At 42.0% G+C, this 17924-nt stretch overlaps 2 protein-coding genes across 3 annotated transcripts; one reads left to right on the top strand and one right to left on the bottom strand.

The window, feature by feature from the left end:
• The first annotated feature begins 3781 nt into the window (after positions 1–3781).
• Positions 3782–10973, top strand: gal (galanin/GMAP prepropeptide). 2 transcript variants are annotated; one of them, XM_069686224.1, is made up of 7 exons: positions 3782–3829; positions 4053–4133; positions 5229–5283; positions 6695–6766; positions 9111–9197; positions 9417–9488; positions 10605–10973. In XM_069686224.1, the coding sequence occupies exons 2-7, from the start codon at positions 4053–4055 to the stop codon at positions 10664–10666; spliced, it is 429 nt and encodes a 142-aa protein (XP_069542325.1). In that variant the 5' UTR covers positions 3782–3829; the 3' UTR covers positions 10667–10973. The 2 variants fall into 2 exon arrangements, with proteins under 2 accessions (XP_069542325.1, XP_069542326.1); XM_069686225.1 differs by lacking the exon at positions 6695–6766.
• LOC138612782 (C-signal) lies at positions 10974–16910 on the bottom strand. The gene is made up of 6 exons (XM_069686223.1): positions 16764–16910; positions 15972–16023; positions 15567–15754; positions 13057–13212; positions 12832–12942; positions 10974–12092 (listed from the first exon to the last, which is right to left on the bottom strand). Exons 1-6 carry the CDS (start codon positions 16908–16910, stop codon positions 11979–11981), a joined length of 768 nt encoding a protein of 255 aa, XP_069542324.1. The 3' UTR covers positions 10974–11978.
• Between the last annotated feature and the right edge of the window lie 1014 nt (positions 16911–17924).

Below are 17924 nucleotides of genomic sequence, written 5' to 3'. Positions count from 1 at the left end.
ACTACAGAATTGGGCCGTCATCTGCATACCAATGAAGACTCATCTTCAGTTTTAAAATCGGTTACCGACGGTTACCTACTTGTTAACCAAGCTGGTGTTATTGGATAACCCCCTGATCCTCTTCAGCGCCACACTCTTGTCCAAATATGGTCACTTCTACCTCCATAAAAAACAAGATGGCGACGTCCAAAGTGCCAGATTAAGGTTTGAAATTGTTGTCCAAAAACACAACAGAGAGCATCACGGTCGCTCCGTCTACTTCTGACAGGCAACGTGGAGAATGTAGGGAAACACTGAGCTGCTGAAGAAACACATGATCCCCTCATGGAGCTGAGCTGAAGGAGCGAATGGTGTGAGACTTCTGGTCTCCTGTATGACACTCTGATACTCTCACTGTCTCACCCTCTATGCCCTCTCCTCTCTGTCTCACCCTCTCTGCCCTTTCCTCTGTCTCTCACCCTCACTCTCTCACCCTTTCTGCCCTCTCCTCTCTGTCTCACTCTCTCTGCCCTTTCCTCTGTCTCTCACCCTCACTCTCTCACCCTTTCTGCCCTCTCCTCTCTGTCTCACCCTCTCTGCCCTCTGCTCTCTGTCTCAACCTCTCTGTCTCACCCTTTCTGCCCTCCCCTCTGTCTCACCCTCTCTGCCCTTTCCTCTCTGTCTCACCCTCTCTGCCCTTTCCTCTGTCTCTCACCCTCTCCTCTCTGTCTCACCCTCTCTCTCTCTCACCCTTTCTGCCCTCTCCTCTCTCTCTCACCCTTTCTGCCCTCTCCTCCTCCTTCTCGTTTCATCTCTCTGTTCCTCCCTCTCTTATCTGACATGTGACCTCTCTTTATTCCTCCTGGTTTCATGTCTCACTGGGTCTCCATCATTATCATCATCAGGTGCTGTGACTCCGTGGTAATGTCCACCATCATGTCTGATACCTGTGTCTATCATTACAGCCTCTGACAGTAAATCCAGAGGGGGGGCTGCCAGGAAGGCCCCTCCACAGGTGTCTGTGTGCTGTGTGTTATCACAGGAGCTGCATCACACAGCCTCCTCCCTCTCTGCTCTGGAAACCAAGCAGCCACGCAGCATCTGTTTGGTCCTCCACAGGGAGGATGTAGTATAAATTCAATATATTTTGAATGTTTTCTTGTCTCAGGGGACGTTCTTGGATGAATTTCATCAGCGTTTCCTGCTGTGGGCTCAGGAAAAGGTGCTAATAGGCTGTAATGTAACTATGATTGTAATGAACCAAATCACTTAACTTCTCCTGAAGGCTGTGATGTGCTCTCAGATGCTTTAATCCCTGTATGAAACTCCTTTCTACGAGCTAAACACAAGCCAGAGCGGGGCTCTTCGGTGTGAAGTCTAAGAACACACAGCTCTCTGGAGACTGAAGCAGAAAATCACCTGTTCAGACGTCCGTTCCTCACTGATTATCTCAGGTCATTCTGTCTCTACACATTCTGACTTGGAGCCATGCTAGCAGAAATGTCAGTATGACGGTCCAGAGTGAAATGTCTCTACATCTGTTAGATAAACTGAAATCTTTTATAGACAAAACTCTTCAGCTGTGTTCAGACCCGAAGTCTTGTTTCACTCGTGGTATTTCTCATCATGAGACAAACAAACAACTCTTAAAAGGCTTGTTTTTTGAATGGAGTTTGGTTTGACCCTTTCTGAGGCAACATCAGGAAGTGCAGAGAATTTCAGCCTGTACAGCCAGGAACACAAATATGCAGCTTTTCATGTGGCCCAGAGCATATTTGTGCCTTAGAGTTAATTTTCTATAAAATAGATAAAAAAGACTAAAAAAACATGTGAAGTGAAGCCAAACCCTCTCTATCGCCCCCTGCTGACTGGCTGCAGTATAGCTCATAAAGCCCGCCTCCTCCATGTTAACAGATGGGACATGAGTCAAACTATAAAATCAAAATACACGTCAAATACATTTTTCTCAAAAATGTTTCTGTCATTATAGTTAGTTCTTATCATGCTGATTGATGTCACAGTGTTCATTTTTCTGACACGTTTACTTTTAATTAGTTATTTGATGCTATAAAAAGGGGGTGGGGCCTCATGATTGACAGCTCCAATACAGACATTGAACTTTCCATAAGCGTGAATATCTGCTTCAGAACGACACAAGAAGCTGTTCTGCTGTTAAACACGCAGACTTGACGGATCTTTGCTGTTTTTTCAGTCCCTTAAGTGTGTGTTCTGGTTAGCGGAAGTAGCTAAGGTGGCTCCACCCGCCGATCTCTACTGCGCAGACTCTGGCTCCAAACGATGATATAACGATATAACGATATAACGATACTATATATATATATATATGCATTCATATTTTTACCCAGTAAAAAACAGCGAACATCACAGGTGTGTCCACATGTGTCCAACATCCTCCTGTCCTCAGCGTCGTCTCTCTCTGCTGGGATCAGTGAAGCTTCTTGTGCTTCAGTGATCGTGTGAAGATGTTTATCTGTTTGTATCCAAAGACAATTATTGGATGTTATTAAAAAGCCAGATTAGCTGTTAGCGGTGTGTCAGGGGACTCGTACAGCTTCATCAGTGGGTTTCTCTCAGATGAAACATTATTTTCATTTAGTTTAGGTGCGATGGTGTTTATTCTCCACATGTTTTACAGTCCAGTTAAAGGAGGAGGGGCTGCTGTATGTTCTACTTATACCTGAAATAATGTGTGTATTAAATCAGATTAAAATCCTATCCAGTCTTCTAACAGGTATCTTAGAGCCAATAAAATAACAGTTACAGGGCCTGTGAACACGAGCTTTGGTTTGTTCAGGTCACAGAAGCTCTTTGAATCATCGGATGGTTTCAGGGACTAAAACAAGCTGAACGTTGTCGGATCAGAGACGTGGTGGTGTGGACCCTGCAGCCTCTCACTCATATTAAATATGTACATCATATTCTGTCCTCACAACATGACTTCTGTCTTCATCTGGTTGGGATGTATTCTTGCTTCTCTGTTCACACATGACCTGTAATCTTAATGAATAAAAAGTCAAAACGTCAGCATCACCTCCTTCAGTGTGAATAACAGGAAACACTGTACAGCTCCGGTTTCACAAAAGAATTCACTCAATTAAAAAAAGACATGAACTTTGGATCCAGAGACTCTCAACTCAACATTACAGGAAATTAATAAAGATTTTTTTTCATGCACAGATGGAAGACAAATGGAAGAAATGGACGTTATTCAAGAGTGAAAACTGCAAAAAAGACTTCAGACAGGACTCTGATTAAAACAGCAGCAGCTCCCAAACAAAGATTTGACTTTTGTTTTCAGTATTTATCAACTTATAAAATACATTTAGTTTTGTAAATAAAAATGCGGGGGTTATGAGTGTGTTAAAAACATCCAAAACATTATATAAGAACATTATAACCTACAGATCATCAAAATATAGCAAATAAAAGAAACATACAAGAACATGTGTGCTCCTTTAAACAGAAGAAGAAGAAAAAGAAGAGGGAAAAGAAGAAGAGGAAGAAGAAGAAGAAGAGGATGTCTCACTCATCGGATCAGGACAGAAAAACAGCGCAGACGTATTTGTCCTTTCTTAAATCCAATCTCTCCTCTCTGAGGGCGACAAAGAAGAAAGTGATGACGGTATTATGGGATATTATTGAGTTTCATTATGGTTCTGTTCGTGACCTGCCGTCCTGTCTGCAGGAGGGGGGGCCGCTGACGCGCGCGCACAGCGGCAAAGGGTCGGGCTCGAGCGCATAAAAGGTGGACTCAGACCTCAGTTCATCCCAAACATTCAGAGACACACAGAGACGCTTCATCTGCTGCAGCACACACACCGGAAACAAAGTAAGTCAGGCTCCGCTCCTCTGAAGTTTAGTACTCTGTAAAAGTTAGAAGATACAGGTGCTTTGTGTGTTTAACCTGCTCATGTTCTTCTTCTCTCTCTTCTTTAGATGCAGAGGTGCTTTGTGTGTTTAACCGGCTCATGTTCTTCTTCTCTCTCTTCTTTAGATGCAGAGGTGCTTTGTGTGTTTAACCGGCTCATGTTCTTCTTCTCTCTCTTCTTTAGATGCAGAGGTGCTTTGGGATTTTCTGCGTGTCGCTCATCTTCTGCGCAGCTCTGTCTGAGACCATCGGGCTCGTCATCGCGGTAAGAAGTCAGACAGGTTCATCTCATGGTTTCATACTGAGGAGAGACACCGAGACAGTTACAAAATATTAAAATACTACTGTAAGAAAACACGTAAATACTTCTGTAACAAAGAGCAAAAATACTCAAAGTGACTAACAGAATTATATGAAACCTCCTGAATGAGATACTGTAAATATTTAATAATTGTACACTTTATGACAACAAATCTAACAGACGTATTTGATACCGATAGATAGATCTGATAGTAGATCAGAGAGGAAAATATGAGGTGACTGGTTAAATATTAAAATGCTGACTGTAGCAGGATGATAAAGACAGGTGTCAGGTGTGCTCCACAGAGGTGAAATGAATGCTGGTGGTTTCCACACAAACCAAATAATGTGAGAATCTGAGGGCAAAGTGGTGGAAATCTGAATGTCGTGAACATGTCCTCCTAAGCTGAGCAGATGAACAGACGCTTTCATTAAGCGCGTCCTTGTGATGTTTCCTCTCTGTGAAACCTCACAGTGACTGAGTGATTCTGTGTGTCGTGCAGCGTGCAGCAGAACGATGGTCACTTTGATAAAAAGTGTGAAAGAAAAAGTTTATTCTCTTTTCTAATTCACCTGAAGGCTTTAAGAGTACACTAAATATAAGCATGTTTGCAACTGTGCATTACTTTCTCTTTATCAGTTAATAATAACCCCTCACAGCCTTCAGGATCAGTGCAGCCGCTTCTCTAAATGTAAAGTGTCACAGAAAGTCAACATAAATCAGCCTCTTGAACTCTGAGAGGCAAACTGTGTGAGCATTTCTAAACAAGTTAAACAACTCCACCTGGTCTTTAAGCAGCTGTCACTGTGTCTCTGATGTGTTCTTATTGTTGACATGTTTTAAAGTCTCCTCTCGTCTGTCACTGAGTTGTCTCCTGGTTTTATCGTTCAGCACGTTTTAATTTACCTGTGAAGCACTCTAACCGCTCCCCTTAGTGACCGCTGCTGCATAAATAAATAAATAAATAAACTTTAATAATCATCACCGTGTTTTAAGATTCTGTCATTAAAGCCTGTGTGTGTTTCTGTCCTGTGGTGATCGTGTGTGTGGATCCTGCAGGCGAAGGAGAAACGAGGCTGGACTCTGAACAGCGCTGGATACCTGTTAGGTCCCCGTGAGTACTGACTGCACACACACACACACACACGCACACACACACACACACACACACACACACACACACAGCATTAGAATTCAGCGGTAATTAAAAAATCATGTTTGATGCAACATTTCTCTTCATCATCCAATGAAAACTTTATTGACACACTGTGATCATGAACAGATTTATTAACACACACACACTGCAGAACATCTGACCCGGTCTCCACAGTGTAGACTAACACACACGTGTTCATGCATCTCTTCATGTTTAACCCTCCCTGCATGTTTCTGCTGCTGATGAACCTGTTTTCTGTCTGAGTGTTTTCTGTCGCATCATTCTGCCTCCGTGTGCTCAGACTGCGGACGTCCAAACCTGTTAATATCCAACATTTATAAATCTGAGTGAACGGAAGAAGGTTGAGAGATCAGCAGAAGAGCAAAGCCTCTGTAGGATCACATGTAAGCAGTGATGCTGAGGATACACGGGCAGCATTGTGAGGCAGCTTATTCTCCTGCTCTCTGTTGATGCTGAAATGATCCATTATGCAAAAGAAAAAGAAGATAGTTACACACTATCTTTTAATTATAAACTTTACAATCGATCTAAATATAAAGCTTACATGTCCAATAAGGCCTTAAAATAATAGAAATCCTTTAAATCTCTCAGCTATTGTTTTAAACATGCAGCCAGTCAAGTAAAGATATGACGTTTGTTCAATCACAGACTGTAAGAAGTGGACGTAGATCTATGCAGCCGTCACATCACCTGATCACCAGTCACCTCTCAGCTCTAACACCAGATCCCCTCTCTGACTATTGGAGGGATCAGTTGTCTGTAAATCAGCCTGCTCCCTCTGAAGCCTGAGCCAGCGTTAGTGGAGCGAGTGGTGAAGTCAGGTGACATAAAGAGAAGTGCAGGTGGTGTTTGGGGGCGATGGATGAATCAAACATACTCATGATTAACTGACGGAGATCTAACTTAACTACCATAACGAACACACTTATTTAACCCGGTGTGTGCACCTGACCGAACCACAGCTGTTCACGAGGTAACCCAGGTGTTCCTCGTGTTCGTCTTCATGGACTCAGAGCTCACCTGTGCCGCCTGAAAATGTTGCCGATGTGAAAACAAAGTCTGCAGATTTTATGTTACCTATACTGTGTGAATCAAAGCTTCTGTGTGTGTGTGTGTGTGTGTGTGTGTGTGTGCGTGTGTGTGTGCACTGTCAGCTCCTCTTATAATTTAAAGGTTCTCTCATTACACGTATCAGGATGTGTGTGTTTGTGTGTGTGTGTTTGTTGTGTGGGGTCCAAATCAGTCCAGAACAGGAACCGTGGAAATGTTGTCCCTCTGTACGTGTGTGTGTGTGTGCGCGTGTGTGAAGCCCAGGTAAAGGTTGCTCCTGCCTCATCCTGTGTTTCAGGTCGTATTGATCACCTAATTCAGATAAAGGATTCTCCCAGTGCCAGAGGCAGAGACGAGCTGGTCGCTCCATGTAAGATAGAAACAAACGGCCGCTGCAGGTTCTTGGTGTCAGGTCGTGAATTGCTCAAACATCCGTCACTGCTTCTCATCAGCTGCCTCCCTCGTCCCTCTGCCGTCTGTCCAAACACCACGTCTGTCTGCGCTTTACATCCTACATCCCTCTTCTGTCTGTGTGCTTTAAACAGGAAGTCTCGTTGGTCTCCTGTGAGGGTCTGAGGGTGAGGGGAGGTGTGGCCCTGTGCTGACATAAAACTATCCACTGCTTAGTGAGTGAAAGGTGCAGGCTGACGCTGAAGCTTATGTCCTTTCATTGTGTGGTTAGCTTTCTATAACAGAGCAGACACTAAACAAAGACAAAACAAGACTTCATAATCAGTAACAATTATACCTTTAAAAACTGTAATAACAGTCTGCGCAGTGTGACGTCATCAGGTATAACTTAAGTCTGACTGTGTTTTAACGACAGGTCACTGTTTCCTGTTTTACCCCGAGCACCAGCTTCAACCTAATACATCCAGTGCAGAGATACTGTTGGTGAAGGATAGCCTAGCTTAGCATAAACTACTTATTATTAGTAAAATCCAGAAGTCCTTCACGCGCTGCTTTTGAATCTCTAATAGGAAACGTCTTAATGAAAGTATGAAATGTAAATAAGTGGTGAGACGGAGCGAGGCGAGCGGACCTCCGTACCTGCGGTAGTGTTTGTGTCAGGTGTTTACAGGAGCCCGCTCTGCTCACGGCTCATCAGATGCAGCAGCTCGGTCAGAGGCTCCCCAGGGGTTCCCCTTCAGCACTGTGTCTGGACGCTGTCCTGTAGATGAAATCAGGTGATGTAATATGAAGAACAAACAAACAGTCACTAATGACATCTGACGTCTTTCTATGTACCAAACAGACTGACTGTAAGTCTGTTGTCTCACTTTAACTTCAGTCTCTATTTGGACATTATTTAGTTACATAACCACCAACGTTAGGACACTGAGGAAACGAGAGGTTATATATTTAATATTTGGTGCAGATCTCTGGCTGACCGATGTCCTCTAAAGACAACTGAATATAAAGCTATTATTATTGTGTGTCCTGCTGTGTGAGAGGTGCTTTGTCCCTCTGTGGGAGGATTCAGGCTTTCTGAACGTACGATAGATTTTTATCTTATTAACAAACATCAGCATCAGTCATCCAGTTGTTTCTACACTTCTTATTTTCATCTGATGTTAAAACCTAAACGTAATTATAGTCAGCATAAGACATGTTCCATAATAATTCTGATTATATACGTGGTGTTAAACATTGTAGGACATATGTGGTTCATGTGAAGAACACGAACACCAAGAGAAACACTTCATACTTTTTAAATACATTATCTTCTCCCCTGCATGCCGTCACTTCAGGGTCGGGTTTTTTAATTGGACTTTTAATCGTTGAGTTAAAAACAGGCACTCAGAGTTCAAAGGTCACCAGCTCAGGTACTACTTTATATTTAATGAGGACGCTCTTACAGCTTCAGCCACTTAACGTCCTTTAATTGGGAGCCCTCAGAGTCAAGATGTGCACCTGTAATATCTTCACATAGCTGAAGTTCTGAGTGCGTCATGCTGCAGAGACAGTGACAGCAGTCTGCTGAGGAGGATCTGTTATATCTGTGTTTACTTACATCACATGACCCACAAGGATGTAAACAGCAAAACTGTAAGAATCCACGTAAACTGATAAACACACGTGTAATAATATCTTAATGAAAACTCAGCGTCGCTCTGTAAGTGTGTAACTCCATGCTAATAATTCACCCACCACCATGGCTTAGCTCACACCACGTTGCTTTTCCATCTTTATTATCTGGATGACTTCCTGTGTGTCTTCAAACCATCCTGTTTTTCGACGTGTGCTTTTCTCCTTCCTCTGTTTTCCTGCAATTCCATGAGCCAAGCCCTGCAGCTGGTCCCAGCACGTTTGGAGATGAAACCAAACAGTTACAAACCCAACACCACATGTACAACCATGTCCTTTAGGTAGAGCTGTGCCGTGTGTGCGCTGTGTGTGTGCACTGTGTGTGTGTGTGTGTCTCACGTATGATGCTTGGGGATATGTAGGAAATGTGTGTTTTCAGTTATTAATGTGTTCATTTAACACGCAGAAGTTCAAGTTTGGTAACTTCAAACTCATTTTTAGTTCACACAAACATGTCATGATGAGCCCGCAGCAGCTGGAGATCATTTTAACAGAAAGACATGGATAGTTTTAATTCTTTAACCAGCTTGAACTTCTGTTTACTGTCAGCCAGTGCGTGACATGCTCAGTTAACCTGTGTGCTGTTTGTGTGACTGTCTGGATCGCGATCGCTCCTCGTCGTCCAGATGGGATAGATGGACACAGGACGCTCGGAGACAAACCGGGTCTGGCTGGAAAGAGGGACATGGGCCAGGAGGAGGACTTCAGAACAGGTCGGTCTGTCTCTCTCTCACACACATTGATCTGCTTCATATGAGGCATTGTTCTGTTCAGCTTCTCTGTATTTCACATCTCTGTCTTGTTGAACACTTGTTGTAGAAGTCATCTTGGTGTCTGCAGATATTTATTTCCACATGTCCAACTTTTAGAGGGAACCACAAACTTTAGATGACATGACTAACAGGCTGCTCTCTCATGCCTCTCCTCCTCAGGCGCCATGAGAATAGCAGATGGAGACGTCATCCACACTGTCATTGACTTCCTGTCATACCTCAAACTCAAAGGTGTGTTCATCATTTCTCTTACTAATGGTCTCTATACTGAGGATTGATGGCAGGAGTCACAGACCAACAGGTCTGTAGCAGAGTCACAGGTCTGTGTTCAGTATGTTCGTGCAGAGATCGATTTATAGTGTAAAAACCCGCCCCGTGTTAAATATGATATTAAGTGTATTAACAGCACATGTTTTATGATTCCTTCATCAGTGTGTTTAAATAGTTAGTCACCAGGAGGAGCCTGGAGGCTCAGCGGGTCATTGGCTTTAAATTACAGAACAATCCACTCTGAAGGGTTTCTGAGGATCTTCACTTCGGCTGAACTAAAACTCTTTTCTGACACAAACTGAATCTCTGCATCTCTCAAATCAAACTATATGTGCTCATGCATGTCTGACAAAGCATTTATTTCACTTGTTTATCTTAGTTTATTATAACAGTTACTGAGAATGATCAGAATTATAAATCTGAAGAGGAGAAAACTTCTTTGTGAAAGACAGAATGTCACCCGTTTCCTCTCCTCACACATGAAGATGTTTTATTTTAAGACAGAACACATGTAACCCTTATCGAGACACTACGAGACACTCTTCAACACTCTGTTACATCCCCAGGAGCTGTTTGGTTTGTTCAGAAGTTAAGCAGAGAAATGTCGTTTATTTGTATTTACTATTATTTCTAGTTCAACTACATTTACACAGCAGGACTTCTTTTTTTATCACAATGTGCAGTTTGACCTGTGAATACCAGGATTTCTAACCTTATTAAAGATAAAAGCACTGGAGCTGAATTTAGTTTAACATAGTTGCCTTTAGTGCAGCTGTACTGGAAACACAGCCTTATTCATTATGATGCTAACAGAATGTAACAGCTACATTTACTGTGAACACATTCTGCCACATGTTGAGAAATTATTCTTAAATCTTTATTTCTGTTTGAGACAAATGTTCACGTTTTGAGTCTGGTAGCAGAACTTTCAAGATCCCTTTGAACATGACATTTTCTCTTTTTGTTGGCAGATAAAGGTTGGTTCCATTTTATCATTTGATTGTTTATCGTTCTTCTTCTTGTTTTTGACAGCTAACTTTTTGCCGTATTAAAATGAATCCATGTGTGTGTTTGCAGAGATGGGAGCCTTGGACACCCTGCCGTCCTCTGTGACATCAGAAGAACTGGCCAATCCCTAACGTCTCTCCTTTGAGTCTGTGTTTGTTTTGTGTGGGCCCCTCGGCCCTAAATGTCACCTTCCTGTAGCTCCTTTCACTCTCTGATGCTGAATTCGTCCTGGTACCAAAGATCGGATTCTCTAACAGACATCGATTGTCCCCCAAAAATTATATCAGATCTTTCTGCTCCTGTAAATAAATCTTTAAATCCACTGAGACGTCTGCTGACTAAAGCTGGATCTCTGAATTAAAACCAACACTGTATTATCATATTAATATATTATCATCTGATTCAAGGTAATGGAGTGAATAAAACTATGGCACTGGACTCACTGGACAGTTTATTTCTTTGCATCAGTCACAACATTATCACTCATACATCCCTGACCTTCATTATTCAGCAGCATAGTGCAACGTGCTTAAAGAGAGAGCACCAAGAAAATCAGATGATTCATGTGATCATGTGATCATCTTCATGCTTAAAGATGGAAACAGACCTGGAGATTATGACACATGACTTCTGGTTTTTGTAGGTTACCTGTAGCTTGATGTTTTGTGACTGCTTTGGTTCATCATCAGGCTCCTAACTAATATTCTCTTGACCGTCAGAGTCAGTGACATCGTTTTGGCACATATTAACTCACTATTAAATGATATTCTCAGGTGTGTTCCTGCACCTGCAATCTAGGACACGCCCATTTCTGCAAGTAAATGAAAAAAAGATATGAAATGTTGAATAAAAATATAAAGTTAGTCTTCATTAGTCAAGAGTATGACAAAATGTACCTATCTTTTATAATTGTAACTCACAGCTTCAGCTATGACCTTGTTAGAAAGGTTTCTAATACTTTGGTGAGTCTGTTAAATGGACTTCTATACAGAATTAATCCTTTTCTTTGACCTTCATATTTGTGCACTGAAAGCTTCTTGTCGAGATTAAAAAAAAAAGAAAAAAAAAAGAGGCAGATACTGATGCTAATAAAGAAACATAAACGGGCTGAGGATAGATCCCTGTGGAACACCTTAAAGAACTTTGACCTTTTTGACATGTAACCATCAACAATAACAAATTATTCTCCATCAGATACGACTAACAAACATATTAAAAGCTTAAAAATAAGAATGTCATAATCAACTGCATCAAGTCTGTGATATAAAAACACAGGAAGTAAAAATATGTTTGAGCCCGGAGCAGTTACATGATCAAAAATTCCAAACACATTCTTAAAGGGACATATAGAGGTTGGATGTTTCAGCTTGTAGATGTATGAAGTGGTGAACCAGGGCCCAATGCCTTGATGAGATCCTTTGATCTTCTGATGTGTGTTTGATGTCACCACGGTAAGTCGTCTCCACGGTAGTCCTTGAATCCTCCGTGGTCTTTCTCTGTGAGACGGGAGAGGACCGACAGCAGTCCACAAACACTCTCCTCGACTGTCAGATGAGCCTGAAACACACAAACACGTGTTAAAAGGAAAGTACGCAAACAGACGATGCATTCAGGGCTGTGTGAAAAGCTGGCTAACGACAGTAATGACACACTAATTATAGTATTTTTACACTGAATGGTTGTTTCATCACCATTATATCATTCGGTCTGAAAGAGTTTGTGTTGGGGCAGGATTTTATTTTGTCTATCCAATTTAATGTGTAAATTTCTGAACGAGCTGACAGCAGTGTTTATGAACTGTGAAGCTGCATGGTCAGAGGACAGGTAGCACTGATTACATTTACAGAGGACAGGTAGCACTGATAACATTTACAGAGGACAGCAGTTTATACTGGAAAAACAAGCTTTTGATGCAGGTGAAATAAGAGGTTAGACGTGACAAGATGTCCTGAGTTTGGACAGAAATGTAGAGTGGTGAGGAAAAGTTATAAATACTGGTGCAAGGTGAGTAGCACATTTTCTGGTCACAGCAGAAATCTTTAGCATTATAAAGAATCATACATTAAACTCAGGAGGCACTGTGATAAAACAAACACAGAGCAGGTATTCCACAGTAGCTGACATCGAAAATAACGTAGCTAGCTAGCATGTTAGCTAACCAGCATAGCCAAGCTACCTTGAGTGGCCTGTGGGCTAATTCTGCATCATGCATTCACCTCTCTGAGAAGCTTCAGGTTGTTTTAGAGTCCTTCTTATCTATAAAAGAGCTTCAAGTGAGGAAACAGAGGATACTCACATGAGGCCCTCCCATGTCCGTCTTCACCCAGCCAGGATGCAGAGACATACAGAGGATCCCGTCTGACCCCAGATCAGCGGCTAAACACCTCGTCACCATGTTCAGAGCAGCCTAGCAGAGTTTAAACCACAAATAGAACATTATCATCTTTGCTGCTGTTTTCAAACAAAGACAGGGAAATAAAAAGCACACAGTTCAGTGTCATTATGTTCTTTATCTTCTGACCTTGGAGGTGCGGTAGGCGTAGCTCTTGAAGGTGGCACCTTCCCCCTGGTTCTGTGTGATGGAGCCGAGGATGGAGGAGACGTTGATAACAGCCGCCCTGTGAATCCCCATCCCCGAGGACCGAGCTGCAGCCGACTGCAGCAGAGGCAGGAAGGCCTGAACACCACAAACAAGAATGATTAGAAGAAACAGGAAGTGAAGAACAGGAAGATTATGATGTGTATCCCCACGTGTTTGAATTATTAGGTCACCTTTAAAACTTCAACACAGCAATCCTCCTATTTTTGAACACAGTGCATCAGATCACAGTTTCATGCCTGTAATCAGTCAGTCATATAAAGGAGGAGACTTTGATGAGCCCAGCAGAGGGCAGTGTTGAGTCACCTGATCACAGCAGCAGCTTGTTGCTTCTTCTTTAGTTTCAGTGAGAACAGAATGAGTGGGGCCGAGTATGCCACTATTGTGTGGTGTCGAACACTAGAAATAAGTTATAACATCACTGATCTATTGCTCAATGACTGATTACACATTAGTTGGACAGTGTTTGTGTACTCAGTAGGGAGAGGTTGCGTCCTGGTGATGTTACGGCTGTATGTGCTCCCTGTTCTGTTTGTCCCTTCTCCCCTTCTGTTTCCAACTCTGCAGGTGAACTAATTGCAACGAGCTACACCTGGCCTTGGATCAGTAGCCTTTTTAAGCCACCAGCACTGACATCAAGGGAGGCTTCTGGAGTGGGGACTGCTGTGGTTCTGCCTGTCAGACTGGGATTCTTTGTTGTGTTCTAGTTGCTTTTGTTAGACTTCAGTTAATGATTCCGTTTTGATTATTGTCTATAATAAATCCCTTTGTTTTGACTTTTTTGGGGTGTTTTCCTGTGAGTTTGTTGGGTCAAATGTGGATAGTTGTTAGCCCCATAGGGCCGCCTTAGGGTGGGGCATAACAGTGATCACTGTGGATTATTGCACAACAAACAAGACAAGTTCAGCTGAGCTCAGAATGAAGTTTCATAAACACAGAGTGTGTTCTGTTAGTTACAGGGGGAGAGGAGGAATCTCTCTTATGAACCAAAGACACAAGCATGAGATTATTGTGTACAGATAGACATGAAAAGATGTGAACCTGACCTTTGAGTCAGGAGATGCACTCGCTTTACTGGCTGAGATTATATCAGTGTGAAGGAAATCACAGACACACCATGTGTCTTCTTTCATAACCATGTATTCATAATACGGTCATGCCTTCGAGAATATATAAATATATATTTGTCTTATGTATAACCATGTTACTATGTTGTGTAAGTTGTTGTGTAGTTGAATATAAGAACGTGCTTTGCAGTCGGACTTTAAGCTGTTCTTCTGTTTAATCATTCAAAGGATGAGAGGTGCAGGTAAAAAGTTTGAACATTACTCATTAACAAACTGCTCACTGAAAGGAGAGCTACTAAATGCTTCCTATCCATTTCATAGTTAGCAGTTAGCATACACATGCTACGTTAGCTGAGACGCCCCTAGTTGTTATCAAAGACATACATGTAATGCTAATCGATGGCGATAGTCAACACCCACCACTGAAACACAATACATTACAAAAATAGTCAACACACAACACCCACTTGTAGGCAATGCTAGCTGTTAGCCAGAGAGCCGCTGTGTTAGCATGGCTGAGATTTGTAAGCAGAATTAATTGCATGATTTATAAAATAAATATCAGAGCTTATATGCAAATCTCCAACCAAATATCAGGAACGTTTATAGAACCCTTAATAACTTGAGTTTGGATTAAAACGATAGAGGTTGACTAAAGCCCCTTTCCCACATAAATGTAGCGCGTTGGCGCAGGTTTTTCAGACCTGGGAAGACACACTTATAGATGCTGATTGTCTCTTTTCCCATTGCCAGTGAAGTTTCCTCCTGTCGGTCTCTTTTCTGCTGCGTCATCATCTGACGTCACAAATGGAGACAGGTTTAGTAACCAGTGAAGATGTTACAGTGGTTAGGTCTTTATTGTATCTATTACTCATTCAGTCTGTTTATCAAAATGGGCGGCGACACATCTGGAACGATGTTCGAGGGCTGCTCAGACGGAGACGGGCGGAGTTTGTATCTGAGATGACGAGGAGTCGCAGAAGCTACCGACGGAGCATAGCATCGCGCCAGAAAGGGGGCTGAGATTAGCGTGTCGACACAGGTTTTGTGTTCTCATCAATGCCGATCGGAGCCGAGGCGATAATTCCCGGGTCTACTGCAGAGTCATGTGACCCGGGTCTGAATGCTGATTGTAACCTTTCCCACTAAGCAAAGAAGCCGGGTGTTACTGTGTTTTTTGACCAGTGGGAAAGGGGCTTAAGTTACTATCCACATAGAGGCAGCACATATAGTTTGTTCTGCAGCCTCAAACACCATCCCAACATCAGTTCTAGTTCAGGAAAATGTCCTGATGCAGTGATTATGATCAGTGATTACGCTCTGTGTCTGCAGGATCCTCAGCTTCACCTGTGCAGAGTGTCCTACCTTTGTGATGAAGAGAGGAGCCACAGTGTTGACCTGGAAGTTCTTCATCATGACCTCCGGAGTGACAGTGTTTAAGTCTGTGGGGACTCCGACGGCAGCGTTATTGATCAGACAGCTGAGACCCTCATCTCCTACGATGGAGCGGACCTCCTGCAGGGCTGAGCTGACACTCTGCTGGCTGTCCACATCTGGAGACATTACAGGAAACTTCAATATGAACAGGAGCATTTAAGTGTTTCAACATGTATACATATGATTATATTGTTAATGTAGAAATCACTGAATCTGTCTATACAGTCCTGTAAACTGTGTAACACAAATATGATCATTCAAGGGTTACAGAAAGGACCCTTTTTTTAAAACAGGTCCCATCACAGAGTGAAAGCATGCTCACAACAGACTCACCTAAAGTCACAATATGAACACCAGGGTAGGTCTTGGAGAGCTCTTGTAGATCCTGAGTTAGAAAGGAAACAGAGTTAATAAAAATCATTCAGAACATTTAAAACATTATTATTATTAGAACCAAACTGCTATAAGATTATTGAAACCAATACAGGTTAGAGCGGAGAAAGAAAGCACTGATTTTACATCATATGGCAGCCAAGAGCAACATTTTAAAAATAGAATTTAAAGAGCATTTTCTATGTGTTGTGTGCAATGATTTTACATCACTGTGATGATTCGTTTATTAAAGAATATTTAATATGATTATATGTTGTCAATCCGTTCTATCTTGGACCAGCCTGCAATTCTCTGAACCCATCAGTTATTGACGACTTTTTGTCTCACGGAGCAACAGCCAACTGTTCTTGGCTAACGGTGCAGCCAGAAGTTAGCGATACAGGACTTCCAGCCAAGACTTCCTTTTCCTCTTCCTTTCGTTTTTAATTTTGTTCTGCATTTATTAAGTGTCCATAATTAACAAATATCCATAAATGGTCCATTAATCAAAACAAATATTTAGATGTGGACACTTTAGATATTTAGACTAAGAAATAGTTATTACAGTAATGGTAATCATTCCACACTACCCAGTCAGGAACAGTCGAAACATCAATTCATTTTTTTCACTGTGTGCGGTCATATTCTGTTCTATAGTGTTACAATCCAGCAGCACAAACAAACAGTGACCTGTGTCCTATATCGCTGCAAAACATTTGAAACAGTCACCACATGCGGTTGATTAGATATTACCGTGGAGCCTGTCGGGTTGCGGGCTGACGCTATGATCGTGGCAGGTCTGCTGCTGCTCTTAGCCAGCTCTTTCACTACGTGCAGCCCGATGCCTCTGCTGGAGCCCGTTATCAGCACGGATTTACATTTACCCCAACTAGCACTCATGTTCAGACTATCACTGCAGAGAGGGACTGTAAAGCAGTCAGCTAACTCAACTGCTATATGGTAGTTTAGTTTGGAGGTCAGCGTGGGTTGGTTGGATTGATGCTGCCTTCATGGTTCCTCGTAAAGACAGAGACTCATTTTACGAGGCGCAAGTTCCCTCCAAAATTGGTCGGTAACGTTTATGGCTGTAACTGTAGATTAACGAGGAGAAAATTTGCACATTAGGCACTCCTTTTAAAAAATATATTCATTTTCTTTTTTATGGTTTAAACACTCATTCAACCATACATTTCAAACCTGTCCTCCTCTTCCGAACAGATGAGTTATTGTGTTATAGATACATTTGACATGCGACAATAGGAAACACAGCATTAGTAACAACACCTTCATGCTGGAACTCAAAAACCTCACGTCAGTAAAAATAGTTCCATCAAAAAATAAGTCACCGGCTCTAACGTTTCTTTTTGGGTAAAGCTAATAATTTCGAGTTTTCTGTTCAGACATGAAAGCACCAGTGTTTTTGTAGCTTGTAACGAGTTTATGTTATATTTATCCAACGTTAATTCCAGACAAGAGACAAATATCTGATTAAAGCTGGTCTAAAATTAATCTTCTAGTTTTGGGACTCTGACAGGATATGTAACTGACACTGAAAGCCATACTGTTTCTCAAACGCCTAAAAAACTGAAAAAAGAATCTCATCAGATTATCGTTAAGTATTATTAACCCAACGGTTAACGGCTAACTGAACAAACAACTCCACTGGCACCGTCTATCTATCGCTTTTTATTAAAAGGTAAAATTAGTTAATTTGAATTATTTTTGTTACTTGTCAACAAGCTGTGAAATCCGGCTAATAATTTTGTCCTAACACAATTAATTAATTTTAATGTTTCTCTCTAATGTCAAACTAGGAAGCTAGTGTGGCTAGCTTAGTTTAAGCTAGTAACCAAATGCTAATCAGATAGCTAGACAGCTAGCTTTGCGGCTAAACTGGGGACCACTAGAAGAAAA

This window comes from Semicossyphus pulcher, unplaced genomic scaffold (assembly GCF_022749685.1).
Source record: "Semicossyphus pulcher isolate SPU_LCO1_2020_fin unplaced genomic scaffold, fSemPul1.0.p SCAF_8, whole genome shotgun sequence".
In the NCBI taxonomy this organism is placed as follows: domain Eukaryota; kingdom Metazoa; phylum Chordata; class Actinopteri; order Labriformes; family Labridae; genus Semicossyphus; species Semicossyphus pulcher.
The sequence above is the reverse complement of the archived record's forward strand: the minus strand, read 5'-3'. Positions and strand labels throughout refer to the sequence as shown.

Coding starts and splice junctions, on each gene's coding strand:
- LOC138612782 (XM_069686223.1), bottom strand. CDS start 16,910: ATGAGTGCTAGTTGGGGTAAATGTAAATCCGTGCTGATAACGGGCTCC. Junction 16,024..16,763: donor GCAACCCGACAGGCTCCACG/GTAATATCTAAT, acceptor TTTCTAACTCAG/GATCTACAAGAGCTCTCCAA. Junction 12,093..12,831: donor CGGACATGGGAGGGCCTCAT/GTGAGTATCCTC, acceptor TGTGTGTTTCAG/GCTCATCTGACAGTCGAGGA.
- gal (XM_069686224.1), top strand. CDS start 4,053: ATGCAGAGGTGCTTTGGGATTTTCTGCGTGTCGCTCATCTTCTGCGCA. Junction 5,284..6,694: donor TGGATACCTGTTAGGTCCCC/GTGAGTACTGAC, acceptor CCTGTGTTTCAG/GTCGTATTGATCACCTAATT. Junction 9,489..10,604: donor GTCATACCTCAAACTCAAAG/GTGTGTTCATCA, acceptor GTGTGTTTGCAG/AGATGGGAGCCTTGGACACC.